This window comes from Borostomias antarcticus (assembly GCF_949987555.1).
Source record: "Borostomias antarcticus genome assembly, chromosome: 9".
Classification (NCBI taxonomy): Eukaryota; Metazoa; Chordata; class Actinopteri; order Stomiiformes; family Stomiidae; genus Borostomias; species Borostomias antarcticus.
The window spans coordinates 17,074,776-17,099,356 of record NC_140242.1 but is presented as its reverse complement, the minus strand read 5'-3'; the positions used below and the strand labels follow the sequence as shown (position 1 = coordinate 17,099,356).

General features: G+C 43.7%; 1 protein-coding gene across 1 annotated transcript in view; it reads right to left on the bottom strand.

The window, feature by feature from the left end:
• vstm2a (V-set and transmembrane domain containing 2A) overlaps positions 1-23,701 on the bottom strand; it is a gene marked incomplete at both ends in the record, with an annotated part of 158,243 nt that extends 134,542 nt beyond the window's left edge. The window contains 2 exons of the mRNA XM_084443043.1: positions 22,281-22,444; positions 23,626-23,701. Of these exons, the coding sequence (XP_084299169.1) occupies positions 22,281-22,444; positions 23,626-23,701 (240 nt within the window). The remainder of the gene's footprint in view (positions 1-22,280; positions 22,445-23,625) is intronic.
• Positions 23,702-24,581: the final 880 nt, after the last annotated feature.

Below are 24,581 nucleotides of genomic sequence, written 5' to 3'. Positions count from 1 at the left end.
CAGTTACAGTAAGGTAGTGGTCCTGACTGAGGGCTGTCCAGCTACCTTGCTAACCTGCCTTAGCTCAGAGACCAGATTGTCCTTCTCCACCTCATACCAGGCTGGGATCAGGCGGTCAGACGGCTTCTCTCTAGAGAAGGGTTTGTAAAGCCGCTAAAGCCTCCCTACAGAAAATTGCTGTGAGAATGAAGCAGAACTACTATGAGTAACATTTCTTGGTAGGGCTGTAGGCTAACCAAGCCATACCTTGTAGCCCTCCCCAACCCCCACTGGTTTACATTGACATGCAAATAGGCCTAGCTGTCTGTTTGCTGGTAGCGAATGTCAAAGGACAGGGAGCAACCTTTTATTTCAGCCAACTCTCCTAAGTGATGAGATGATGTTTACTTTGTGGCATCTGATGTGCCATTTTATTTGAACATGTATGTTTTTATAGGCCTATCGGCGTATCACTTATCACCCAATTGAATTGGTTTCGGTGTAGGTAGGCTACCCTCGTGATCCATGAAGGAACGGTGCGTGAGATTGAGAATAATCTGAAATCACAACGGGGCTGACTGGCTGTTCAGCCACACATTAGGCTAGGCTAAGCCTATGAGTTAAAAAAACAACAACAAAAAAACAACCACATTGCACTGGAAACTGGCACTGTCTCGTTTTTCCACACACAAAATTACATCGAGAGCAACAGTCATGGGCGGTCGCCACTACTGAGTTAGACAATACGATTCTGCTAATTTCACATTTGTCAGGCACACTCGTCCACTAACGTTAGTTCATTTTGAAACCCAACGTTTTGCACAGTCAGTGGGCAGGCTCACTCACACTCACTACAACCCCCACCATTCACAGAATTCTCAATGAGCCTACATTGACATGCAAATAGCCTACGGTGGTAGGTGCCACTTTTGCAGCAGTTTTGCAAATAGGCTAGGCTGCTAGCTGCCAGTTTTAGACTGCTAGCTGACAGTTTTGCAGTGGCTGGGTGCAAGATCGCTCGTCGTCACTGTAAATGAGGGCAACCTCAGTGCCTCTCGAGCATAAATAAAGGTTTGAAAGATCTATAAATCCACAAGCCGGCCAAGTCCAATGCATCTTGATCACAACTTTCACATCTATTCTTGGCTGTGATATTTATTGTACCGAGTCAATGTTTACATTGTATATTGTCTTGACCCATTGAGGAAGCTAAATGTGAATATAGGCTAAGCAATACCTGAATTTTAATGTGCAACATGAACAAACTCTAGCCTACTAGAACAGTCGATATTTTCCCATTGCACTTGCAGACCCTTATTCTAAGCCACGAGCCTCTTATTCAAAAATAAAGTGTGAACTGAATCAGATTGTTGTTGGAGTCAATTTATTTTTCAGTAGCCTTGATATTGCATAGAAAACTGTGCTCATGTGTCACGCTGTGTTTGTAGCCCTCTGCAAATACCAACCCCACCCATACAGCAGTAGGCCTACAACTACATAACATTGGTTGGATAGGCTAATAATAGCCTAATAAAAAACTATGTTTGAGCTAGCTAACGTTACCTACCATTAGCTCAACCTGGACAGTTGCCAGTTAGTGATGAGAGGCAAAGTCCCAAGCCCAGTTGATAGCCTCGATCGTGGGATGAGGGTGGTGCAATTGGCCACTATCCAGCTTCATACACCCAACGTTAGGCTAGCTAGCAAGCAAGCAGTTGCAAAGTCGAACAATACAGGTTGTAAAATGATGCGGGGGCATATCTCTTGCTAGCTATGCATGCCGTATTGTATTATTTTAAGAGTTGGCCCCAAAACACAAAAACGTTAATTTGAAGTTAAAAGCTAACAAAAGCTGGGGCCGTCTATAAACTGGGGCCGTCTCATTCATGACGGCGACAGGCACTAGCCTGGCAGACTGCATCGAATAGTTATCAAACAAGCTTGGGAACTAACGTTAGCTGCAAAATCCAATAATTACCCCAAAAGAACCCCTCCACTGCACAAGCTTTTTACCAAACCTAGCTAATAAGCACAAGCTACTGAGTGCAACGTTAGCCCTGCTAACGGAGAGAACGGATTTGGAGGAGATTGTTGCAGCTGGTGCTAAATGAGGCAAAGGAACATGTCAAATAGAATACAACAAACATGCGGAAAATGTATTCAATCACTTCTTCTTACGGCTTTCCAGCAGTGTTGATGCAACTATTACTGCCCTCCACAGAATGTTGCTACATACTTCCCGTCCGGATTTAAACAAGCCGGATTGCCAAATCCGTAAAACTGCAACACAAGCCTACCCCAACGGCTTAGCTAAATCCGACCGGGCCTGAGTAAACATAGAATTCATCCATAAATTCTTCCATAAATTGCTCAATAGGTGAATAGTCCTACATCATACTGCGCCAATGTGTTCTTATTTTTCAAGTGTTATCAGTGATATGCTTTCTATTTGCTTATAGGGCTTGGGAAAATGTAGTCCCAGACACGACCATCTTCTTTCTACACAGGTGTATCTATTTGTAGCCCAAGCCGATACAACCGCATTTGGTGTCACAAACACACACACGAACGCCATCTAGCGGCCATTGTGTGTCAGTAACAGCCTCCCATTCTAAAGACTGCGGGGGCTTTTGACCCACTCCGCGGCTAAGCTGGTAAGTTTCAAATGCTTGGCGCTGCTAGTGTTAAAACTCTGGCGCTAACCTACAGGGCAATGAAAGGAACAGCCCCCTCCTACCTCCAGGCCATGGTCAAACCCTACACCCCCTCCCGACCGCTATGCTCTGTTACCTCAGGGTGACTGGTTGCCCCGTCACTCCGAGGCTCCTGCGGTCGATCGACACGGTCACGGCTCTTCTCTGTCCTGGCCCCGCAGTGGTGGAATGAACTGCCCACTGATGTCAGGACAGCAGAGTCGCTGCCCATCTTTCGTCGCAGGCTCAAAACTCATCTCTTCAAGAAGTACTACAACAATCCTCCCGCCTAAGCACTTATTGTATTATATTATATTGCACTGTACTTTAGATTGCTATTCTTGCACTTTCCCTTCAGCACTAGATTATGCTTAGTCATTTGTTTTAGAAAGAAGATGCACTTGTGAGTTCTGGCAAGTAGTAGTACATTGGCTCTTCCTACGTTAAATGCAATTATTGTTAGTTGCTTTGGATAAAAGCGTCTGCTTAATGACTGTAATGTAATGTAATATAACTGAAGGAGGGTTTGCTCCGATTGGCTAAAGAACACAGCTCTCTGCTTCCCGCCCATTATATCAGCTTTTCGACCATCTACTCGCGAGTGCTTCTTATAAACCCCGGGCACACGCACAAAGTGAGGCTTTGCAAACCTGACTCGAGTTAGCGCTGAGTAGACGCAGCTGAATCGAGTTGATGGAACAACTTTACAGTATGCTTAAGCGGGAGTTGGCGTTAATTCAAGTTTGACTTTTTAAAATAAGTCTCGCTTTCTTTAGCGACTTTGATGGAATACCCCTCTGGATAAACGTTTTAGTATACCTACATACTGTGATGGGAATGAGTTGTGGGTCTAAATTTATTGGATTTTGAACACAGGTGGGACTGATTTGCAGACAAGACTGGTCAGATGAAGAGATGCAAACATGAACAGTAGCAGTACCTGCTAAAAAAAAATAGGTACACTCTGGCCTGATCTAGCTTGAATCTGTACTAAGCATTTTCTTAACTACTAGAGGGTGATCTAGGAAAACGGTGATATTTATCTGCGTTTGTACCCGTCCTTTACACGTAAACGGAGGTTTTAATCCACTGAAAACTAATGTTTTAAAAACTCCGGCCAAAGTGGAGATTTAGGAAAACTCAGTTTTTTCGTTTGCATGTAAACAGAGGAAGATGAAGATTTAAATCAGACAGACAGAAAATGCATGCATCAGGTGTGCGACCTTTGTTTACAGTGCGTTTGCTCCTCTGATGTGCTCTAATAATCATGGACGCTAAAGCGATGTTCGTTTTTATGTTACTGTAAAGTCTGTTGGTGTTGGCATTTGCAAATACAACTGCTTTATTATGATAACATGTCTTCATGCTTCTCGTTACACTGCCTCCTACAGGCGTAGAGTTCTCTTGGTGGCGTATTTATGCGGGTGGCGGCATATTTATGCGGGTTTGTGTGCACAATTTTATTTTTTAAAACGGAGAGGGGGAAATATACACTTATGTAAATACCCGTGTATGTGTAAACGAAGCCTAACACATTTTTAACTAGAAAAAACGCGTAGCGGCTAAATGCCTCCGCCCAACAATGCAAGTTGCAGTTAACATTCAGTTGACCTTTGACATTTGAAAACTAAAATCTAACCAATTAATCTAATTAAGTCCAACTGGACATTTTGGCCAAATATGTACAAATTCTGGTCAAGCCTTTCTTGAGATATCGTGTTCAGCAGGCCAAAAACACCTTTTGTGAGGTCAGTGACCCTTGAGCTTTGACCCCCACAATGTAATCAGTTAATCCTTGAGTCCAACTGGACACATGATAATTAAGTCCAACTGGACATTTTGGCCAAATATGAACAAATTCCGTTAAGCCTTTCTTGAGATAGTGTGTTCATCAGGCCAAAAACACATTTTGTGAGGTCACAGTGACCTTGAACTTTGACGTTTGACCACCAAAAGTGAATCAGTTCTTCATTGAGTCCAATTGGACATTTTGGCCAAATATGAACACATTCTGTCAAGCCATTCCTGAGATATCGTGTTCACTAGGCCAAAAACACCTTTTGGGAGGTCACAGTCACCTTTGACCCCCACAATCTAAGCAGTTCATCCTTGAGTGCCAGTGAACATTTGTACCAAAGGGGAAGAAATTCTGTCAATGCGTTCCCAAGATATTGCATTAACAAACATCGGATGGACGGACGTACGGACAACCCGAAACCATAATGCCATAAAACCATAAAAATAAAACAAAGTAAAACTATACTGGGATACTCCCCTACGGACAAACTGTGCATAAAGGCCAATAGCTAAACTAAATGAAACTATGGGGAAGTGTGCTAGAAGTAGGAGGAGGAAGAGGAAACAAATGACAAATACATGAGTCTTGTCAGCAGAACTGCCCGGACCATAATTTAAAACTTTATAATATATTTAAAGTCATGGCACAGCACAATGAGTATGCATTCACATTTTTATTCTGCATAACCCCGGCATGGGCATGAACTCACAAAGTTACACAAAGGGCAAGTCTTAAGGGGAGACACGGTAGGTGAAATCATTGTTTTTCAACGCACTGTTCAAATTTGAGATTTTGTGCTAGTTTGCTTCCATAACATGTCTTCTTTCATACTAGTGGAAATAAAACATCAAAAATACGCATTTAGATGTTTATTTTACTTCATTTAGTCTGTTTGCGTCTGTAGATTCCTCCTAAAATCACCAAAAGTTAGCCTTTTTTCGCAACGTCTCGCAGCGTTTCTTTCGTCTGGATCCGGTCATCCCAGGTATCATTGGAAAGGTCTCTCTCTCGAGCGCAATGTTATCGCAACCAAACCTGATAGTTTCATTTGTATCAGCAACCGATCGTGGAAATACAAAGGCGGGTTTGATGCTAAACTTGAAATCTCATTGGCTGTTGTTGATTTCTGAGAACGTGATTGGTTCAGCGCGTCATGTGACACGTTTCCACTTCCTGATATCTAATCCAAACAATGCCGTCTGTGAAGCGTTCTAAACGTAATAAGCAACAACGACAACAGTGTTTGCCCGCAAGGTTGAACAGAAAACAAGGGAAACTAAATGGAAAGGATGACATTTATGAGACAAAAAGTGCCTATTTGCGCAAGTTGTCATTACCCGGTGCTAGCATGTCCAGTGAGCAGCAGGGAGATGAGGCTAGCGTTAGCATGTCCAGTGAGCAGCAGAGAGATGCGGCGCGTTTTAATGAGCTGATAACTGGGTTGATTTGTCCTAATTGTGCAGGAACTGGTCTTAAAAATAACAGAGATCCTCAGAATAGTGGGTTCTGTAGTACTTTGCTCTTAGAGTGCAGTCTTTGTGAGAAATGGCTATCGCAAAAGTGTCTACACATCGACTCGGCTTCATGATACAACTAGGAATGATGTTGCATTTGATGTCAATGTGAGGATGGTCCTCTTGGCGCACAAGTTAGGGTTGGGGTATGCAGCTCTCCAAAAGATTAGTAAAGTGTTAGGGATCCCAGGGCTTCATCTGAAAACGTATCAGAAACATGACAAGAGGGTGACAGGTAGGCTATTAAAACGTGTTCCCTCTCTCTCTCTCTCTCTCTCTCTAGCCAATATCAGAAGCCTGTACATACACAGTAGTCTCCCTCTCTCTACCTGTGGCATTTCTACATGCATCCATAAACTGACCAAATAAACTTTTAATTTCAGTTGCTGAAATAGAGAGAGGTCTGGAGTCCTTGCACAGAAGCAGAGAGCAGATTAGGCAGGCATATGCAGATGTGGACCCAGAGGTAGGTAAGCTGACTGCCAATAAATGCAAAATGTTACAAAATTATTACAGTTATTGAGAATTATTACAATAATTCTCAATAACCAGCGTTCAGTGGACAACATGAAGGCGGCAATATGGGGTAGTCTGCTTCACTGTATGTCCAGTACAACCCCATGCGCACCAGGAACATATTGTGGTTTTAGGACAGTTTTGTGGACTGCAGCTGAGTGGGTTCTACAAACCAGCTGCTTAGAACAGTTTTGTGGACTGCAGCTGAGTGGGTTCTACAAACCAGCTGCCTAGAACAGTTTTGTGAAACCGCTAGTGTGGTTCCATCTGAGGAGTGACTCTGTAGACCTATGACGGCGTAGCTTGATGTCTCCTATGGTGTTGCTTTTGACGATGGTTATATCCCTTGTTTGTTTGGCAATCTATATTTAGCTTATATTGGTGTTTACCCTGCATTGTTTACCACATCTTGTCCTGTGTATTTATGAATCAGCTTACTCTCCATGTTCATTCATTCATTCATGTTTTCTCCATGTAAAACGCCTAAAAAAAAAAAAAGTTAGATAATCTGTTTTCTCATGCATGTCCTCGTCAAATGTGTCTATCTTTGTCCATGATCTGTTTAACAAAATAATACAAGCTTTCTTAAAGGGAATGTTCTCTTCCCTACTAACATTGTCTCATCTCTAGTCTCGTCTTACTAACATCCCACTCGTGGGCTGTACCTTGACGTGGTGAGTGGGCTTCCAACTAAATAGGTCTTGCTTCTCTATACAAAATGTCTACTCCTGGACTATTTTGAATCCACAACATGCTGTGTTATTCAGTTTTCAGTTTCTATGTGTTTTCAGATGTTGTGTAATGTTGTTACTAATGATGTGATTGGATACTGTGTTTGTAAATATTGGTTTCCAATGCAAATGTATGTTTTTTTTAAATACAAATTTTCAAAGCCCGTTTTCTCAAAATGAGTTATTTCTCATCTTTGGGACATCAAAACCACCACTTGAGTTGCACCTACATACACCTAACTTTCCAGTTTTGTTCCGATCCATATTCTGAAGGGTTTGGCCAAGGGGGATTTTTTAAATTTCATTCATAGCCTGATTTATATAACAGTTTATCCCTACAGTTTATCCCTAAAACATGGCGAAAATTGGTATTTTTATGACTGTTGACAGTATTTTCTGATTTCTGAAGTGAAGAAAAGAGATATCAAAAATCCCCCTTGGACAAAATTTTGAATAGGGATATGTGAACAAAATGAAACAAGAATTTTGAATCTGGCTTGAACCAATTTTAAAAAATTATGTCCCGAAATTATGCAAATTATCGCATATTAAGCGCATATAATGACTAATTTGCATATTAATCCATAAGATTTCAGAAATTGTAGAACTTGTAATACAAAAAAGATGCTCCTTAATGTACTTAACAAACTGGGGGAGTTTGATGGTGATACCTATTAAGGATATTTTTTTTCCTATTCACCTGGGGTGTCTCCACAAAATGTTAAAGTCACCACGAGGGGTAAAAAAACGAAACCAAAGACCAAACAATAAAACTAAGGTACTGTCATAGAAATTGTAGTTTCACCACCTCCTTTGTAATTCATCACCTCCCTCAACCTTTCACATAGCTGTGCTAATCTAATTTATGACAGGATGACCTCCAGGAGGTCAACACACCTAGACGTTGTCTGCTCCAGAATAACCATCATTTGTCCCATTGTCCCTGCAAGAATTACCGCCTTTTCTCATGTCACGTGTCTGTATTCTCGACCACTGTTGATGATGCCTGCCATTTAATATGACGTGTACAATGGGTTAGCCAATCACATCCCTGGAAGCGTCATGCCTGTGTATTGCTTTGAATATAAGGCGGCGCAAGACCAGACTGCGGCACTTCTGCTGGATACCAGTCACGTGCGTTTCCTTTGAAGTCCTTGCGCTTGTATGTTTTCTCAATAAACCAGACTTGACCTCTTTGAGCGAATCTTGGCAAATCCTTTTTGACTTTAGATCAGTTAAAAATTGTCTACAGTACAGACTCAACAGGGGGAGAACAAAAGACAAAGCTTACAAACTTACAAGATGACACAGGAAACACCAGGGACAATGCACAGCTACAGCAAATAATGAACAGACAAAGAACTGGACTGTGGGAGCTACATGTAGGCTATATATACACAGACTAAGGGTGTATTCACACAGACACCAGTTAGTGCGCACCAAACGAGCTTTGGGCCTGAGAGCGCTTCGTTTAGGCCTGTGTGAACACAGCAATTGCACTCAGGTGCGCACCAAAACAGCCGCACCGAGACCCTCCAGAAGGGGTGGTCTCAAGAAGGGGTGGTCTCGGAGTGGCTTCAACCAAATTCTTGTGCGCACCAGTTATGGTGTGAAAGCGCGTGACCTTGGACCGACGCAACTACCTTATAAACCATTATAAATGTGTTCTTCCCGGGAGTTTTTCATGACACTCTTGCACCCGCCCCCAGAAAGATATTGACCAATGACAGCACTTAGCCTTTTCATGTGACTTGTGGTGCTGCATTTGGACCAGAGTAAAGAAAGTGCTGTGTGAAAGCGAACCGCAGTAGCTGAGAAATGAAACAATGTATCACTTTCGCTTTTGGTGCGCACTGACATATGTGAATACGCCCTAACAAGACAGGTGGAAACTAATCAGACAATCAGTGGCACAGGTGTCCTCTCAATCAGAGTTAATTTAGCCAGTTGTAGTCCTAGGGTCCGCTATTGGGGCAGGGTTGCCAACAACGTCTCTGATTGGTGGAGACAATGCTGTTGCACTATAGGATTGTGGGTAATATATTTTTTCCTGTACGAACAGCAGTTGTTTGAGGGGACAAAATTAGGACAGACTTCAAAAATACTGTCAAAAATGTTTTGAGATAAAATTCTGAAATATTTCATACTACATTGACGTCATGATTTATTTTTTTCGTGAACATTGGAGATTTATTGAGCGAGTATTTGCAGTAGCTGCATACAGTACTGTTTACAGTAAGACATTTTGATGCGCTATGGGCTCAATTTAAAAAAAAATAGTGAAGTGAAGGTGAAGATCGTCTGTGGAGGACAATCTGAAGAATTGCAATTGGGGTGTCAATTGACCAATACATGTGGGAGGAGTAGGGTTTGATAGGTTTTACATTTTTTGAGAAAAACAGAATGATGGACTTCATAATTCCTGCCAGCTCAAAGCTCGAAGTTTCTGTTCACTTGGGCCTGCTTTTTAGTGGTGGTTGCAAAGTGATGGCATGTATGGCTTTTTTGTTATGATTTTTTAAAGTTTTAAACTTTAGATGGTTGCTGTAGCGCCACCATTAGGACTATTGGCCCACAATGCAAGTTGAGGACTTCTGGCATCGGACTGGACCTAAGTGCAAAGTTTGGTGACTTTTCATGCATGGGAAGACTTCCTAGGAAGAAGAAGATTCAGAATATTGGAAAATACAAGAGGGACCGGCAGCTGAGCCTGCCCAGCCTCTAATGAGTCCAGCCAGACCTTTCTCCAGTGCTGGCACAGCATAAACTAAGTGTGGAGATAGATGTGAGACTACTGTACATCTGACGTGGACTCTAAACGTCCGGGGTTCATCTCTAGTCCATAACTGGCAAAATTCTGTTTTCTCCTGCTTACTGTAGCTTCTGTCAGTCTCCAGTACATGATGGCTCCCTTTCCCTCTCTCTCTCTCTTTGTCTGACCTCTCGGTGGTGAATTTTATTTATCACAAGCTGCACGATATGATTTGTTTGGAGCAACAAAACGTCAAATGGGTAAATTGATAGGACCATACAGAAATATGACCCAAGCAAGGAAGTTGAGGGCCGAATCGATGAAAGGATTATTGTCAATGACAACACATGACCACATTTCATTGTGTGATCAGTGTCAGAGTGTCCCAGCAGTGTAATATGGTACTGCTAATATCCTCGATGGCCTAGCAACTAAAATAGTGAGATATATTATCCCTGGATATAGGATTGCTCTCCCCTCCCTCTCTTTCTCAGGCACACATCATTTATTTATTTATTTCTCTCTCTCTCTCCCCCTCCCCCTCCCCCCATCTCTCCTCCCTCCCTCCTCCCAGCTCTGACCAGATCATCTGAGACCTGTGGGCGTGAACCGACCGCCCACGGAAGGGGGCGGAGCCTAGCAGCTGCCGTCACAGCTACAGCTGATGTCATCCCACCCATCTGCAGGATTCAGCTGCTTTAATCTAATCAGACACTCGTGTGCAGACACTCATCCAGCTGCTCTGCGCTTGTGATGGACCATCCACCAGACACATCTCAAGAGACCCAAAATCAGCTCTTAATCAATCCAATTACTGTAGCATGGCATCAGGCTGATAGCTAGAGAAGACAAGGGTCACAGACAAGGGTCACACACACACGTCTGAGTGTGTGTGTGTGTGTGTGTGTGTGTGTGCGTGCCTGCGTTTGTGTGCATGTGTGTGTGTGTGTGTGTGTGAGGGCTCTCACCTCCCTGTAGACACACTTGAGTGTAATCTTCTCCCCAGTCCATTCCTGAGATCTTCCTCAACTAAACGGCCGGTAACACCCTCCAGACCTCCCTGATAGCGTCAGGGGAGCATAGCTCAGGAAACTGGGCTAATCCATGCCCGTGCAGGAGGTAGTGTGTGAATGTGGGTCATGTGCAACAACTCTTCCCTAAAGCGGGCCTGAGAGGAGCAGTTGTATTCTTCCGCAGTCTGCTGTCCACATAATGATGGATGGATGGATGGATGGATGCAATACAACACAAATGTAAATGTACATAAAAGTAAAGGAGCCAGTACAATAAGGAACAAAATAGGCACAAAAGAGACACAATATAAAAAAGTATACAAAAGTGTACAAAAGTACATACAATACAACAAAAAAGTGAAAAATAAACACAAATTCTAATTATTTTTTTTTTTTATAAATTAATGGTGCAACTAAGTTGTCGACTATTCATATTAATACCTAGTAATAGCTGTCCTGACAAGAAAAGACAGGCACCAGACCAGGCCGTCTTAGCTCCCTCTGAGCTGGCTCAGGGTCATAGTGTCCAGCCAGTCAGGGGATGGCAGCAGGTTTTTATATATATATATTTTTTTTAATTATACCTTTATTTAACCAGGTGAAAAACTCATTGAGATTTAAAATCTATTTTCCAAGAGAGACCTGGCCAAGAGGGCAGCATATAAAAACAGATACATTTAGGTTTCAAACATACACACCAATACAGTAAACATGTAACAAGGCAGTATCAGGAATGCATGTACATTAGGTACAGAGACAATCTCTACTATTTCTACGATTTCACTAAATGCATCATATGAGATCAGTTCTGACAGGTTTAAGTCTTTCTGGAGGGTGTTCCAAGCAGAGGGGGAAGAATATTTGAAAGCTTTTTTTCCCCAGCTCTATGCGAAGACGAGGAACAGACAACTGCAAATTACTTTTTCATCATAGGCTCACATTTTGTCGATTGATTGAATTTGCCGTCTGTCTCTTGTTGTGTTGTGTATTGCTGTGTCGTTCTATGTTGTGCTGTGCCGTGAGCTATTGGATACATAGAATTTCCCCAAGGGGATTAATAAAGTATCTATCTATCTATCTCTATCTGCAGAACATCTTGCGAGCGCAAGTTATAATGATTTGGGCTTCTAGAAAAATATGTACATAAGTACATCGGGACCAACCCAAGGAGAGTTTTATATATATAACTCAGTCAACGGGTACTGTATGCCAACGTACATACAAAGAGGGCCAATCAGATGTTGTGAAAGCATGTGCCAGATCCACCGAGTTAGCATAGTACACACCTCGCTAGCCCATATAAGGACATGGCACACACAGAAGTCACAGGAATTGAGAACGAAAGTTGAGAGAGAACTTGAATGATCAAATATAATTTTAAAGACGGTGGAGCGCCGGCCTCCAAACACAGATAGAACTTAAGTAGTTCTGAAGTGGAGATCGCCTACAGCTGCAGGAAGTTAAAAGCAAACGAGCTGTCATGTTTAGCATCAGTGGTGGATGTAGGGCAACTCCTAAAAACATGGCTTTGGATATTATTACCCGTTCACTGAACCTTGTATCAGGAGAAGACACACAATTGCTGAAATTAATAAATAATCCATTATCTTGTTGTAGCCTATGGACTTACCTGATGCATCTTTTTCATATTTGCAGAGGTTAATACCTTAACAAATAAATATCCTGGACCATGAGAGATAAGCTTGCAAACATTGAAATCACTTCTTGTGCTCAGATAATTATCTTGTAGGCTAGCTTACAGGACTTCTCTGGGGCATATATTTGCTATTTCGTTTTCATTGTATTCATTCTATTCATTGTAATACTGTATTTAGTGCTTGGTCGACATAAAGCATGGACGCAAGGTTGAAATCACGTCTTTCGCTCAGTGGGATAGTGCTTATTTTATAATCATACTGCTTTGTAAAACCATGACCATAATTATAAAATGTTATTTGAAAACACTCATATGTACGTACAGTATGACTGTTCTTCAGATTCTGTTCTTAGATACGAACAAATCCCAAATGATTAAATATTGGTGAATGTTTAACAGCTAACCCACTGAACAGAGCCTCCCTCCTGATCGACTTGTCCATCCTGTTGCCGCCCGCTGCTTTGATACTGCTACCCCAGAACACCACCGCAAAGAAGATGGCACTCGTAACAGACTGGTGGAACATGGTGAGCATCAAACAAAGGGCCTAAGGCTCCAAAGAAATGTTCAATGAAATTCCTCATCATTCCACAAACGTTTCTAATGTCCTTTTAATGTCCTAAAACGTTTTTAATGTCCTAACTTAGTTATGTGTGTTTAATGCATGATGTACTTTTAATAATGTATGCCTGGTGATATTATGAAGGCTAGAGTGTGTGTGTGTGTGTGTGTGTGTGTGTGTGTGTGTGTGTGTGTGTGTGTGTGTGTGTGTGTGTGTGTGTGTTGTGTGTGTGTGTGCGTGTGTGTCTGTGGGTGTCTGTGTGTGTATGTGTGTGTGTGTGTGTGGGGGGGGGGGGGGGGTGTTTGTGCGTGTGTGCTATTTCTATATAAAGTTATATCCACATTCTCCATGGAGATTATGCTAGTATATCAGCACTCAAATATACTTTACTGTTCTATAATGGAGAATGGGTGTTCATTTCTATTTCTTGCTTACATTCAATGCACATTATAAAGACAGTGGGACTGAAGCCTGTGTGAAAATGAAAAGCATATCAGAATGGTAATCTTACTAGTATATTAAAGGTATAGTGTTATATGTGGATTACTTTTTTTAAAAATCTAAAATAATACATCCATAGGGCTTTGCGAAGGCTGCAGAGTAAAAGTATTGCTTTTCCATAAAAAAATATATATTTTGTCTGAAATTATTACATTCTGAAATTTTGATGGCCCGACAATGACACTCTGTTGATATCATACCAGCCAATAGTATTACAGCGTTGGTACTGCGCGCTGGGTTGCCAGGTACAATTCTAGCTTCACCACTGTGAGATTAGCAGTAGCCAGCAAACTTTATACTTCCATGAATTAGCAGCATTATAGAAGTTGGTTAGCATCAAGTGTGTGTGCGACTATAAAACGGCAGCTTTTCCGTCCGCTTCCGCTCAATCTTTTCAGCTAAACATTTGGTAAAATGGTCGAGTTTTGTCGTCCTGCTTCTCCGCCTGAGCCCCTGCGAACCGTGCTCAGTGACCAAAGAAGGAGCAAAAGTTGGATAAATATCGGGCCAGCCTTTGCTCGTTGGACGAAGTTTATGGAGTTTCATGGGATAAAGTCGCATGGTGACATGGCTACTTTTCTACTAGACCGGTAAGCTAGCTAACTAGCTATCCTTATCTTTCCTGGAATCTGCATAGCCAGACCTAACGTTATCTCCACACTACAGCATCTAACATAACTTATTACATGGCACTCTGAAATACTTGATTGTGATTACTGATTAGTGTAACGTTATGTTCCTCTCGGAGTGAAGATCTTATCACAGTATGACTGAAAAAGTCCATTCTCTGGCATTTTGGCAACCAATACTTTGTGTTGTTGCAGTGCTTATCTTTAGACACTAAATGGGGGAAATAATCCACATACTACATATTATACCTTTAATTAATCCAGTAACATCAGTCTTAAAAATACATGTTCCTGTCTCCGTCCTGAATAAAAACAGTGTTATATATGTTAAACAGTGTTAAATATATTAGCTGATTGTGTGGTGATCCTGTTGCAGTTCTGTGTGTGTGTGTGTGTGTGCGCGTACGTGAGTACATGTGTATGTGCGTACCTGCATCTGTGTGTGCGTGTGTGTGTGTGTGCATGCGTGTGTGTGCCTGTGTGTGTGTGTGTGTGTGTGTGTGTGCATGTGTGTGTGTGCCTGTGTCTGTGTGTGTGCGTGTGTTCAATCTATACAACTCTCATACCTTGGCCTAATCCCTCTCTAGAGTGGAACATGGTGGACCCTCAATCATCCTAATCTATGTTTAATTTCCTGTCCCTGTGGGTGATACACATACACCCCGTCCTCTGCTATCACTGCTGGCAATCTGCTGGAGTGAACCTGCCACCAGCCCAGCAGACAGTGCGGGGAGCAGGGCCCTGGCCTCTGACGCACAGACAGCACTGGGAGAAGCGGCAGTATCCCTGCCACCAATGTAGCGATGCAGCTCCCTCTGTGTGCTAAATGTACAATGCAGACAAAGGCACAATCAGCAGACACATTGACACACAACTCACACACAAACGATGTCAAACATACAAAGCTGATATACTGTTGGCACAGTGTACACAATGCACAGCATTGCTGCATTACTCAAAGAACGCTCGCATCCTGAGCAGAGCGATTTGAATAGCAGTTGTTATCTTATTGCCCCTTTGGCGCGTTACACCTTGCCTTGTCCAACACCACTCTGGTTCTGACCCGACAAATTGAATTGGATGACATTACTGGCATGGCCTGTCGGCATCATTCAAGTACAAAAGTCCTTCCCCAAGATGGAATAGAAGCTCAGGAAGTGTCTCCTCTCTCAAGGCCTGTGTGTTGTTAAAAAGTGAGCTGAGTCGCTCTGGCAGAGCAGCACGCTCCAAGCCCTGGCCCCACTGCTCCACAGGCAACAATGAAAAGCACAAAAGCTTTGAAAACATCTGCTGCCTTGGTTAGCCATGCTACCTGCAGCAGCAGAGAAATGCATGCACATCCAAGAATGAGAAGTAATGGATGCTCAACCAAAAAAATATAACTGATAAGTGAAGAGAGGTCCGCACCCTGTTTAAATACCCCCAACTAGAGGTCATCACGGGTCGGGTAAATCCGAGAGGACCCGAACCGAACCCGAGACCCGTAAGGGTCCGGGTTCACATTTCCACGCTTTTATTATGATCAATTGGGTTCGGGTGGATCCGATTCTATTACCTCGGGTCCCGGGTCTGTTTGTCATTATGTGTAATACCCGAGAGGAACGCATGACGCAAATTCAGTGAGATGCACGACGCGAGCGGAGACACGGCAGCCACCACCAGTAGCCTACCTTGTGTCAAACCTAGCGGCAGCTTTGTGTAGCCTTATTTATTTACGGCCATTTCATTTCCATGCTGCCACATCACAGCCTGACAAAACAGCGATTGATCCTGTCAAGATTCAGAGGATAAATCGCAATTCCATCAAACTGTGATGCAACAGCATGCAAGCCAACAGCCATGACAGCCTAAGTGATTAATGCTACTGCTACTTGCTACTACTCCTGTCGGATCCGTAAAATACCCGATATGACTCGGGTCTCCAGTCTCTGTCCTACTCCTGCTCTCGGACAAAATCGGACACTGGACACGCTCTAGTTTTTCTGAGGAGAATAAAGAGGAATCCATGGCTTTCTCTAATTCTTGTCCTGTGACGTGGTTCTTGTGAACAAGCATCACAACTTTGTTCAATAAATCAGAAAGATGTTTCATTCTAATGATCATTCCCCACCTTGAAGGGGCACAGCCAGGCTAAGTTAATATTATTTGCCTTAAATACTTACATTCTGTGTGTGGGCCTTTTTAAAATCACCGTCAGTGAAGCAATTTCGGAATCATGGATATTGCAGAAAACATCAAAGGGCAAACCAGTCCAGGGACATCTTTTTTTCTTTTTTCCCAGTCAATAGATGATGCTGAGAGACATTCAAACAGACAAGGGAGCAGATAGCCAAAAAAACTAGCATCCAGGTAGAAACTCTTCTCCAGATAGAAACTCTCCAGGTAGATCTCGCTCATTGTCTCACTGGGCCTCTCTTTACTCTTCTCCTCCTCCTCTCTCCTCCCTCCTCTGCTGTTTTCTTTGATGGTACATCACCATGCAGGGGTGAATCTGCTGAAGACACTCTGTTGCTGTCTGTGAGGGATCACACACTCTACCCCCACCCTACCATCCTGTTACACTTCCGGCCTGTTACACTACCATCACTACAAAAAAGTAAAGTCATGCAACACATCTTACAGTGGGTAGGTCTATGTACTGTAGTAAGAGCTACTGAAATACCTGCACTAAGGTAGGCGGGATCATTACAGTTACTGAATGGAGGCCGGGAATGAAGGAAGGTTCCCCATGGACATAACATCCCAGCATCAGTGAACCAGCACACAGGAACATGACTGTGATTGGTACCACAGAACGCTCTGTTACCTCACACCCTCAGATAGTCCCTTCACAGAGATGTATTAGTAGTGGTTCACAACACCCATTATCTGGCACACCTACAGTAATCTAGCTGGTACAATATCTGTCACTGTCCAAGCAACATTATACATATTCAGATAACTTACAGCACACGTCTGCAACCTGCAGACCTCAATTCAAATTCAATCAACAGCCATTTCCAAAGCCCAGGGGATATACAGTACTGGCTGTCAGTAGCCCACTAGCTGTCAGTAGCCCATTGTGAAATGTCATCCACAGAGGATCAAGATCGAATGACTGAGGTACATGATACTTGCTACTGTGACTCTCTGTCTTTCCAAAGGTGATTTTGGACTGATTACTTGCAAATATCCATTATCATTGACTGATTAGTCCAATAATTAGACAATTCAGCTGGGCCTCCCCTACTCTTTGTCAGTGTGTGTGTGTGTGTGTGTGTTTGTGTGTATGTGTTGGGGGCGTGTATGTGTGTGTGGGTGTGTGAGCCTTTCATTACGGGAGGGAGGAAAGGAGGGGGGAGGGTTGTCAGAAGCAGCAGGTAGAAAGAGGCCTAATAGACCCTAAGATAGCCTGCCTACAAGTCAGCCAAGCCACCGTCACTCCATCACTCCCTCCCTCCATCACTCTCTCCCTCCATCACTCCCTCCTTCCATCTCTCTATCCCCCCACCCCTCTTTCAATCTCTCCCTCCACCTCACCATCCATCCCTCCGCCCCCTCTGTGAGTGTGTGGTAATGAGACTGGGGTCGATGGGAGCAGTTATCAGGTGTGTGCATCGTATCGACCCTGACCGCCGGGTGGAGAGCCGGTCCTGGGGACAGAGACGGGAAGGTCAAGAGATTGCAGCACAGCCATGGATTTTATGCTTCCTGCTGAAACACCCACTTCAGGAAATAAAGACCTGCAAGCAAAAGAAGGGCTGCCGGTTAGAGCCCACCAGAATTAAGAGGCTGGATAGCGTAGTGGAAAGAGAGTTAGGTAAACGTGTTTTGTATTCTAAAGGTGAAGCTCAGCTTGATCCTCAAAGCATCACAGTCCATCTCCATCTTCAAAAAGTGCTTAAAAGAGCAACTATTAAGCTCATATTTATAACTACATATGACCTTTTTGGGATCTTATTATTGTTATCGTTATGTGTTGGTATTGTATTGTTATGTGTTTGTATTGTACTGGTGTTGTATTATGTGTTGTATTGTTATGTATAGTTTTGTGTTGGTATTGTATTCGTATTGTAGTTAGGTGTTGTATTGTTCTGTGTTGGTATTGTATGATTGTACTGTCGTGTACTTGTATGCGTCTAAACTGTATGTAATGTCTGTGTTGAATGTCAAATGGCTCCCTACTATAAGCTTCTGATAGCTTCTCAGGGAGACCATGTTCACATGCCACATGAATTAAGTCTGACAGGTCTTAGAGAGGATGCTATGCACCCCTCATCTCTAGGACTGCACTGGGTTGGTGTATGACCTCAGCCTCACCGCACAAACACAAAGACAGACACCAACACATACAGACCTGGGACCAGCACAAAGACAGACACCAACACCTCCAGACCTGGAAACAGCACACAGACAGACACCAACACACACAGACCTGGGACCACCTCACATTTTTCTTTTCTTTTTTTCTTTGTTTTTTCCTCTCTGATTTTTATCCCTTTTTTCACCCAATCTAGTAGCCAATCACACCCGACCTATTGTCCAATCGTCCCCTGTCGCTGCTGGAGGTCCGTCGCACAACCGGACGGCATCCGGAAGAGAGACCTGACCCTTTCGTGACCCCCACACCAGATGGGGTTGCTGTAGAGTGGCGGATCCTCGCGCCAAAATTAAGCTCACCCCCCTTGGGAGTGGTGGTGTGGAAAAACAAGATTTTTGTTTCTTTCTTTTGTTTACAATAACTAAATAGTTAGAGTTGTGTGGTGTGAAGCAGCCTCCAGGCCTTCCACTAGTACAGGCAGGATAAGTGGACCCCAGGGCTGTGCCTAACCTCCACCACAGAAGAGTTGTTACAGAGACGGTCAAAGAGAGTTAATACAGCCAGTCAACTGAACAGCCTAAAGGGATTCTGCAACCGTTACCTTTAGTGATATCTCTCCATATCATCCATTTAACTTATATCTGACCATAATCCCACCCCAAATAGAATTACCTGCAGAATGGGATTGTGAAGATTTACTCCGTGGATTGATTTGATGGCCAACAGGATGGCCGTGGATTAAGAGGATAGAGAGCAATCTGACCTGGAGGAGGATCTACTGAGAAAGAGAGAGAGACCACCGCCCAACTACAGAGCAGAACACACGTGCATATGTGGTAAGAGTGACAGAGAGAGAGAAAGAGGGGGGGAGAGAGAGGGAGAGGAGAGAGAGAGAGAGAGAGAGAGAAAGAGGGAGAAAGAGAGGGAGAGAGAGAGAGAGACAGAGAGAGAGGGAGATCATGTGGGTGAGTGTGAGACGATCATGTGGGTGAGTGTGCGGGACAGGGAGAGGGAGGGGGAGAGAGCACTATCGTGTAGATGAGAGTGTGTCTGAGAGTGTGTGTGTGTGTGTGTGTGTGTGTGTGTGTGTGAGAGAGAGAGAGAGAGAGAGAATGTAAAGCGGGTTCAATACCTCACAGAATTGAGATAAACAGCCATTTCACCTTTGTGTAGTGGGGGTGCCCTCAGATGCTGTCTAAACACTGGTGTACGGTATTTCAAACTACCCAGCACCTCCTCTTCCCCCCTGCTATATCCTACTGCTGTATCCAAATGCAACACCCTTCCATAGCTCCGGGTCTGTTTCCATAAACCCCCCAAAAATACACATGCAGGGCAAACGCGCTTGTCATTTCAAACAGCTGCCATAAAAGAGAAAGAGATGCAGCAGCAACGATGCCACGCCTGCATCAGCGGCTCCTTCAGCTCTCATCTGCCAGCCGTGGATCAAACAGATCAGATGCTTTGGCGACATTGACATGAAGCCTGACAACAATTGAGCTGATATAACAGTCTTAAGCCATGTGGATGTCGAAGGAACAGAGGGGGGTGCGTGTGTGTGTGCATGTACTTGTTTGTGTGTGTGTGTGTGTGTGTGTGTGTGTGTGTGAGTGTGTGTGAGAGTGTGTACGTGCGTGTGTATGTTTCTTTGTTTGTGTGTGTGTGTGTGTGTGTGTACGTGCATGTGTGTGTGTCTTTGTTTATATGTGTGTGTGTCTGTGTGCATTTACAATATTTGTTTCTTTGTTTGTGTGTGTGTGTGTGTACGTGTGTGTATGTGTGTTGAGCGTGTGCGTGCACTGTGTACCATAGTAGATGTGTGCATTTCTCTCTCCACAGTGTTGTATTGCCATAGTCAAGTAGAAGAGCTTTTATCAAAGGAAAGAGTCTAGCGTTTGATGTCAGTAATGATGAACTAACAAACAAACTATACCTAAAAACGCACCCCGCTATAAACCAGACATCTGAATACCGTAAACAAGTACCAGACAGTCATCCCATCATCCATCCATCCATCCCTCCTTCCATCCGTCCTTCCATCCATCCATCCATCCCTCCATCCATCCCTCCCTCCATCCATCCGTCCGTCCTTCCATCCATCCATCCATCCATCCATCCATCCATCCATCCATCCATCCATCCATCCATTCATCCATCCATCCATCCCTCCCGTCTGACACTACAAAGTAACAAAAGAAACTGTTACAAGCAACACCTCAGCACCAGTAGAACTGTTCACCTCAGCGCCAATGGAACTGTTCACCGCAGTGTTCAGACCCTCGCAGTGCCATGGGTTTGTTTACCTGAACCATGGGTTTACCTGAATGTGTTACAGGGGGCGACGGGGGCCCATGACCGTACACCCTGGGGACTCTTCATAACGGTACTCTTGTCTGTGTTGTGTTTCTCGTTGGTTTGACCCATATTAAGGGATTGTCCAGGGCGGGTCGCAAACCTGCAACCTTGTGCTTGCAAGTCGGATGTGTTAACAACTATGCCAAGAGAGATATCCCTTTCGGCAAGATCGTTAGCACATCCTTTATACTAGGGAAGTGAGTTTCACTAGCTACTCACTACCACTACCTCCGGGGACTACACTCAATCCACCAGGGTTTATGAGGACTCAAGATTCACTCGGTTACATCTACACAACCAACGGACTATGCTCTCTTCATGTGGTTTATCAGTGGGTCATCACCCTGGGGTGGATGATCTGGCGTCTCCTCATTATTCAACCTCACTGATTAAAGGGCAATGCTCGTTTTTGACAACCTGGACCTTATTTACGACATATTTTAAGACGTTTGACTCACCGAGATCACTTTGGTGTAGTTCGGAGGTCTGTAGAAGAAATGTAAAATCCAGCGCGAGCCAGTATATCCATGTAATGGCGGTGTAGGGGGCAACGAGAATGCAGTTTCTAAAAATCTATTTTCTGCCGCGAAACGGTTGTTTTCATCAATCTGTCTTGATGAATCGCTAGTTGTGCTTACATAGAGAGCATAGGCCTGTTGTGGTATTTCACATGCCTCTGTAATATGATCTTTAGAAACGTCTTTATACACGAAATAGCTTCCTCACTTGCTCCAGCACGCATGCGCACAGCGTGCTGGAGCAACGATTGCGCGCTGTGCGCATTAGTGCTGGAGCAAGTCAGGAAGCTATTTCGTTTCGAAAGACGTTTCCAAAGATCATGGCATGTGAAAACCACAACAGTTATGCTCTATGTAAGCACAACTAGCGATTAATCAAAACAGATTGATGAAAACAACCGTTTCGCGGCAGAAAATAGATTTTTAGAAGCTGCATTCTCGTTGCCCCCACCACCGCCATTACATGGATATACTGGCTCGCTCTGGATTTTAAATTTCTTCTACAGGCCTCCGAACTACACCAAAGTGATCTCGGTGAGTCAAACGTCTTATAATATGTCGTAAATAAGGTCCAGGTTGTCAAAAACGAGCATTGTCCTTTAACGTGCAGTTACATGTCATTCTGTTATTGACTTCTCCTTGAAGTATTCACAAGACAATGTCATAGGCTGATCAATCATAATCAATATCTGCGATGACATCGTTCCACAGTCATGTGCTTAATAGTGCACATTTTAATCGACGCATAGTGACTCTCCGTACCTCCTCCTCCTCCTCCTCGCTGGCGCTCCTCTCCACCGGCGCCTTAATGAACCACCACTGGATCTCCAAGTACACGGACGCGGTCCCGCTCTGGAACGCGCACGCCATCTCGATATTCTGACCTTCCTTCGCCGTTATATTGGAGGGCAGATCCGTAAACCTGCCTGGAAGACAGACACACTCATTTAATTATTCAACATACTGGCTGTGTCCTGTAACAATTTACACGTGACAAAGTTATGGATCCAGATAGTAACGTTAGGGCAAGTAGCAGACAGTAGGATACCGTATTAAGATTTGTGATGTTTCATTCGAGGTGAAAATGTTTTAGTGAACGCCGTGTGTGAATCCACGAAATGGCGGGGACTCCCATGCATCTAAAACCGTTACAGCGATTGGCATAATATCTTCATCCTGAATGATGACTAGGGCTGATACGGACTGGCGCATGCTAACGACATCTAGCCTATACGACGCGGACATATTATTTGGCCTACACGAAAAAAAAGGCTACATTTTTTTTTTTTACTAAAGCAAATACATGATAAGCAAATACTGGACAGCATATGGCTTACAAATTATTCTAATGTGTTATTATGAAAATCAATATGATGTCTTGAACTTAAATCGGCCTACTTAACAATAAATAAATGCTTTTTAAATAATTATGCTGATTTTACCATGACAGCATCGAAGATTAACGTGCAGTCCCTGGGCTCAACACTTTGGTTTATAAACGCCAAAAAAATGACCAAAAGTCACTGTATTCTTTAAAAGCATCTGTATCTTAATGCAAATAAGAATAAGAATCAAGCGCATCTGGCAGAGCTAGCGGTTGTGTGGGATGGCTGTGGATGGGGAGTCTGCGGAGAGAAGTGAACCGCTGCTGGTGCCGCTCTCTGACACGGAGGGAGCTGTCTACGGTCCTGAAACACCACCGCCGTCCATCTATCGGCACGTTCCCTCGCTCCCTATATCTGCATATCTCCGACTTTGAATCGGCAGTGAGCGCGACAAGCATTCAAAGTTAAGACTGCATCCTTATATGAACTTGTGCCGAACGCACCAAACTGTGCTCGATTTACAAACGACAAAACCACACCGGGCAGCTTCGCTTTGAACAATCAACAGTTGCGTTTTTCTCATTGTGGTAAAGACTTTTTAGCGGTTAGGCTACATTTTTCCGGCTCGGAGTTGGCTAGACGTGTCGCAGTCAATATAATCTAAATAGGTTATTATTTTCGTCTGAATTTATGTTCCACGGACTTTCTTTGGTTTATTTTATACCCAAAAGGCAACCTCGTAGATGTTGGAAATAGACATAGCACAAGGATATCGGTCTTACCTTCAAATGCGAATCCGAATTGGATGCATAAACTGGATAAGAAAACAAATCCAATAGAATCGTGAGAGGTCCACATCTTTCCAAAGAAGAGAAATCTCACAGCAGCGTGGAAACGCGGTCTTCCAAAACTGCTCACACAGTAGGCTAAACTGTTGGCAGGAGAAATTGCTTAGATGCAGAATTCCGAAAGTGTAACATGCTTGAAACTATAGCTATATGGCTCCTGGAGTTATTTTTTGTGCGATGCCACAGGCTTTGGGGATAGACTGCGCTCCCTGCTCAAGGTGTTGTGAAGTGAGTGAAACGTTAGGCTCCGGTCCCCCAGGCTCGGTACGTAGCCGTAGAGGAGACGTCAGCGTGTGTGCAGCTCTCTGCGTGTTAGTCTCACTCTGAAGACGGGTTCAGAAGATATGCAGACCTCAAACCTTCCCCTATTTTCTCACAGCATATGTCCAGGTGAGTTAAACTTAGGCCAGTTTCATATTGAAATAAAGTTTTGTAATAGCCTACTAAACGAGAATCATGATGACCGTTATTAAGTCAGCAGGAGCTGTTATAGTTAGGCAGACATCTATTCATTTTTTTTCTAAAGCATGGCCACGGAGACAAATATAGCCACCAGCTCATCATTTTTCATGACAGGCCAATGAGACTCTGGGTTCTGGTTAAGGTCTCTGGGTTCTGGTTAGGGTCTCTGGGTTCTGGTTAAGGTCTCTGGGTTCTGGTTAGGGTCTATGGGTTCTGGTTAGGTTCTCTGGGTTCTAGTTAGGGTCTCTGGGTTCTGCTTAAGGTCTCTGGGTTGTGATTCAGGTCTCTGGGTTCTGGTTAAGGTTTTGGGTTCTGGTTAAGTTCTCTGGGTTCTGGTTATATTGTCTCTGGGCTCTGGTTAGGGTCTCTGGGTGGGTGGGTTCACCTCAAACAGAATAGTGCACAACAGACGAGGAGGCATGCAACAT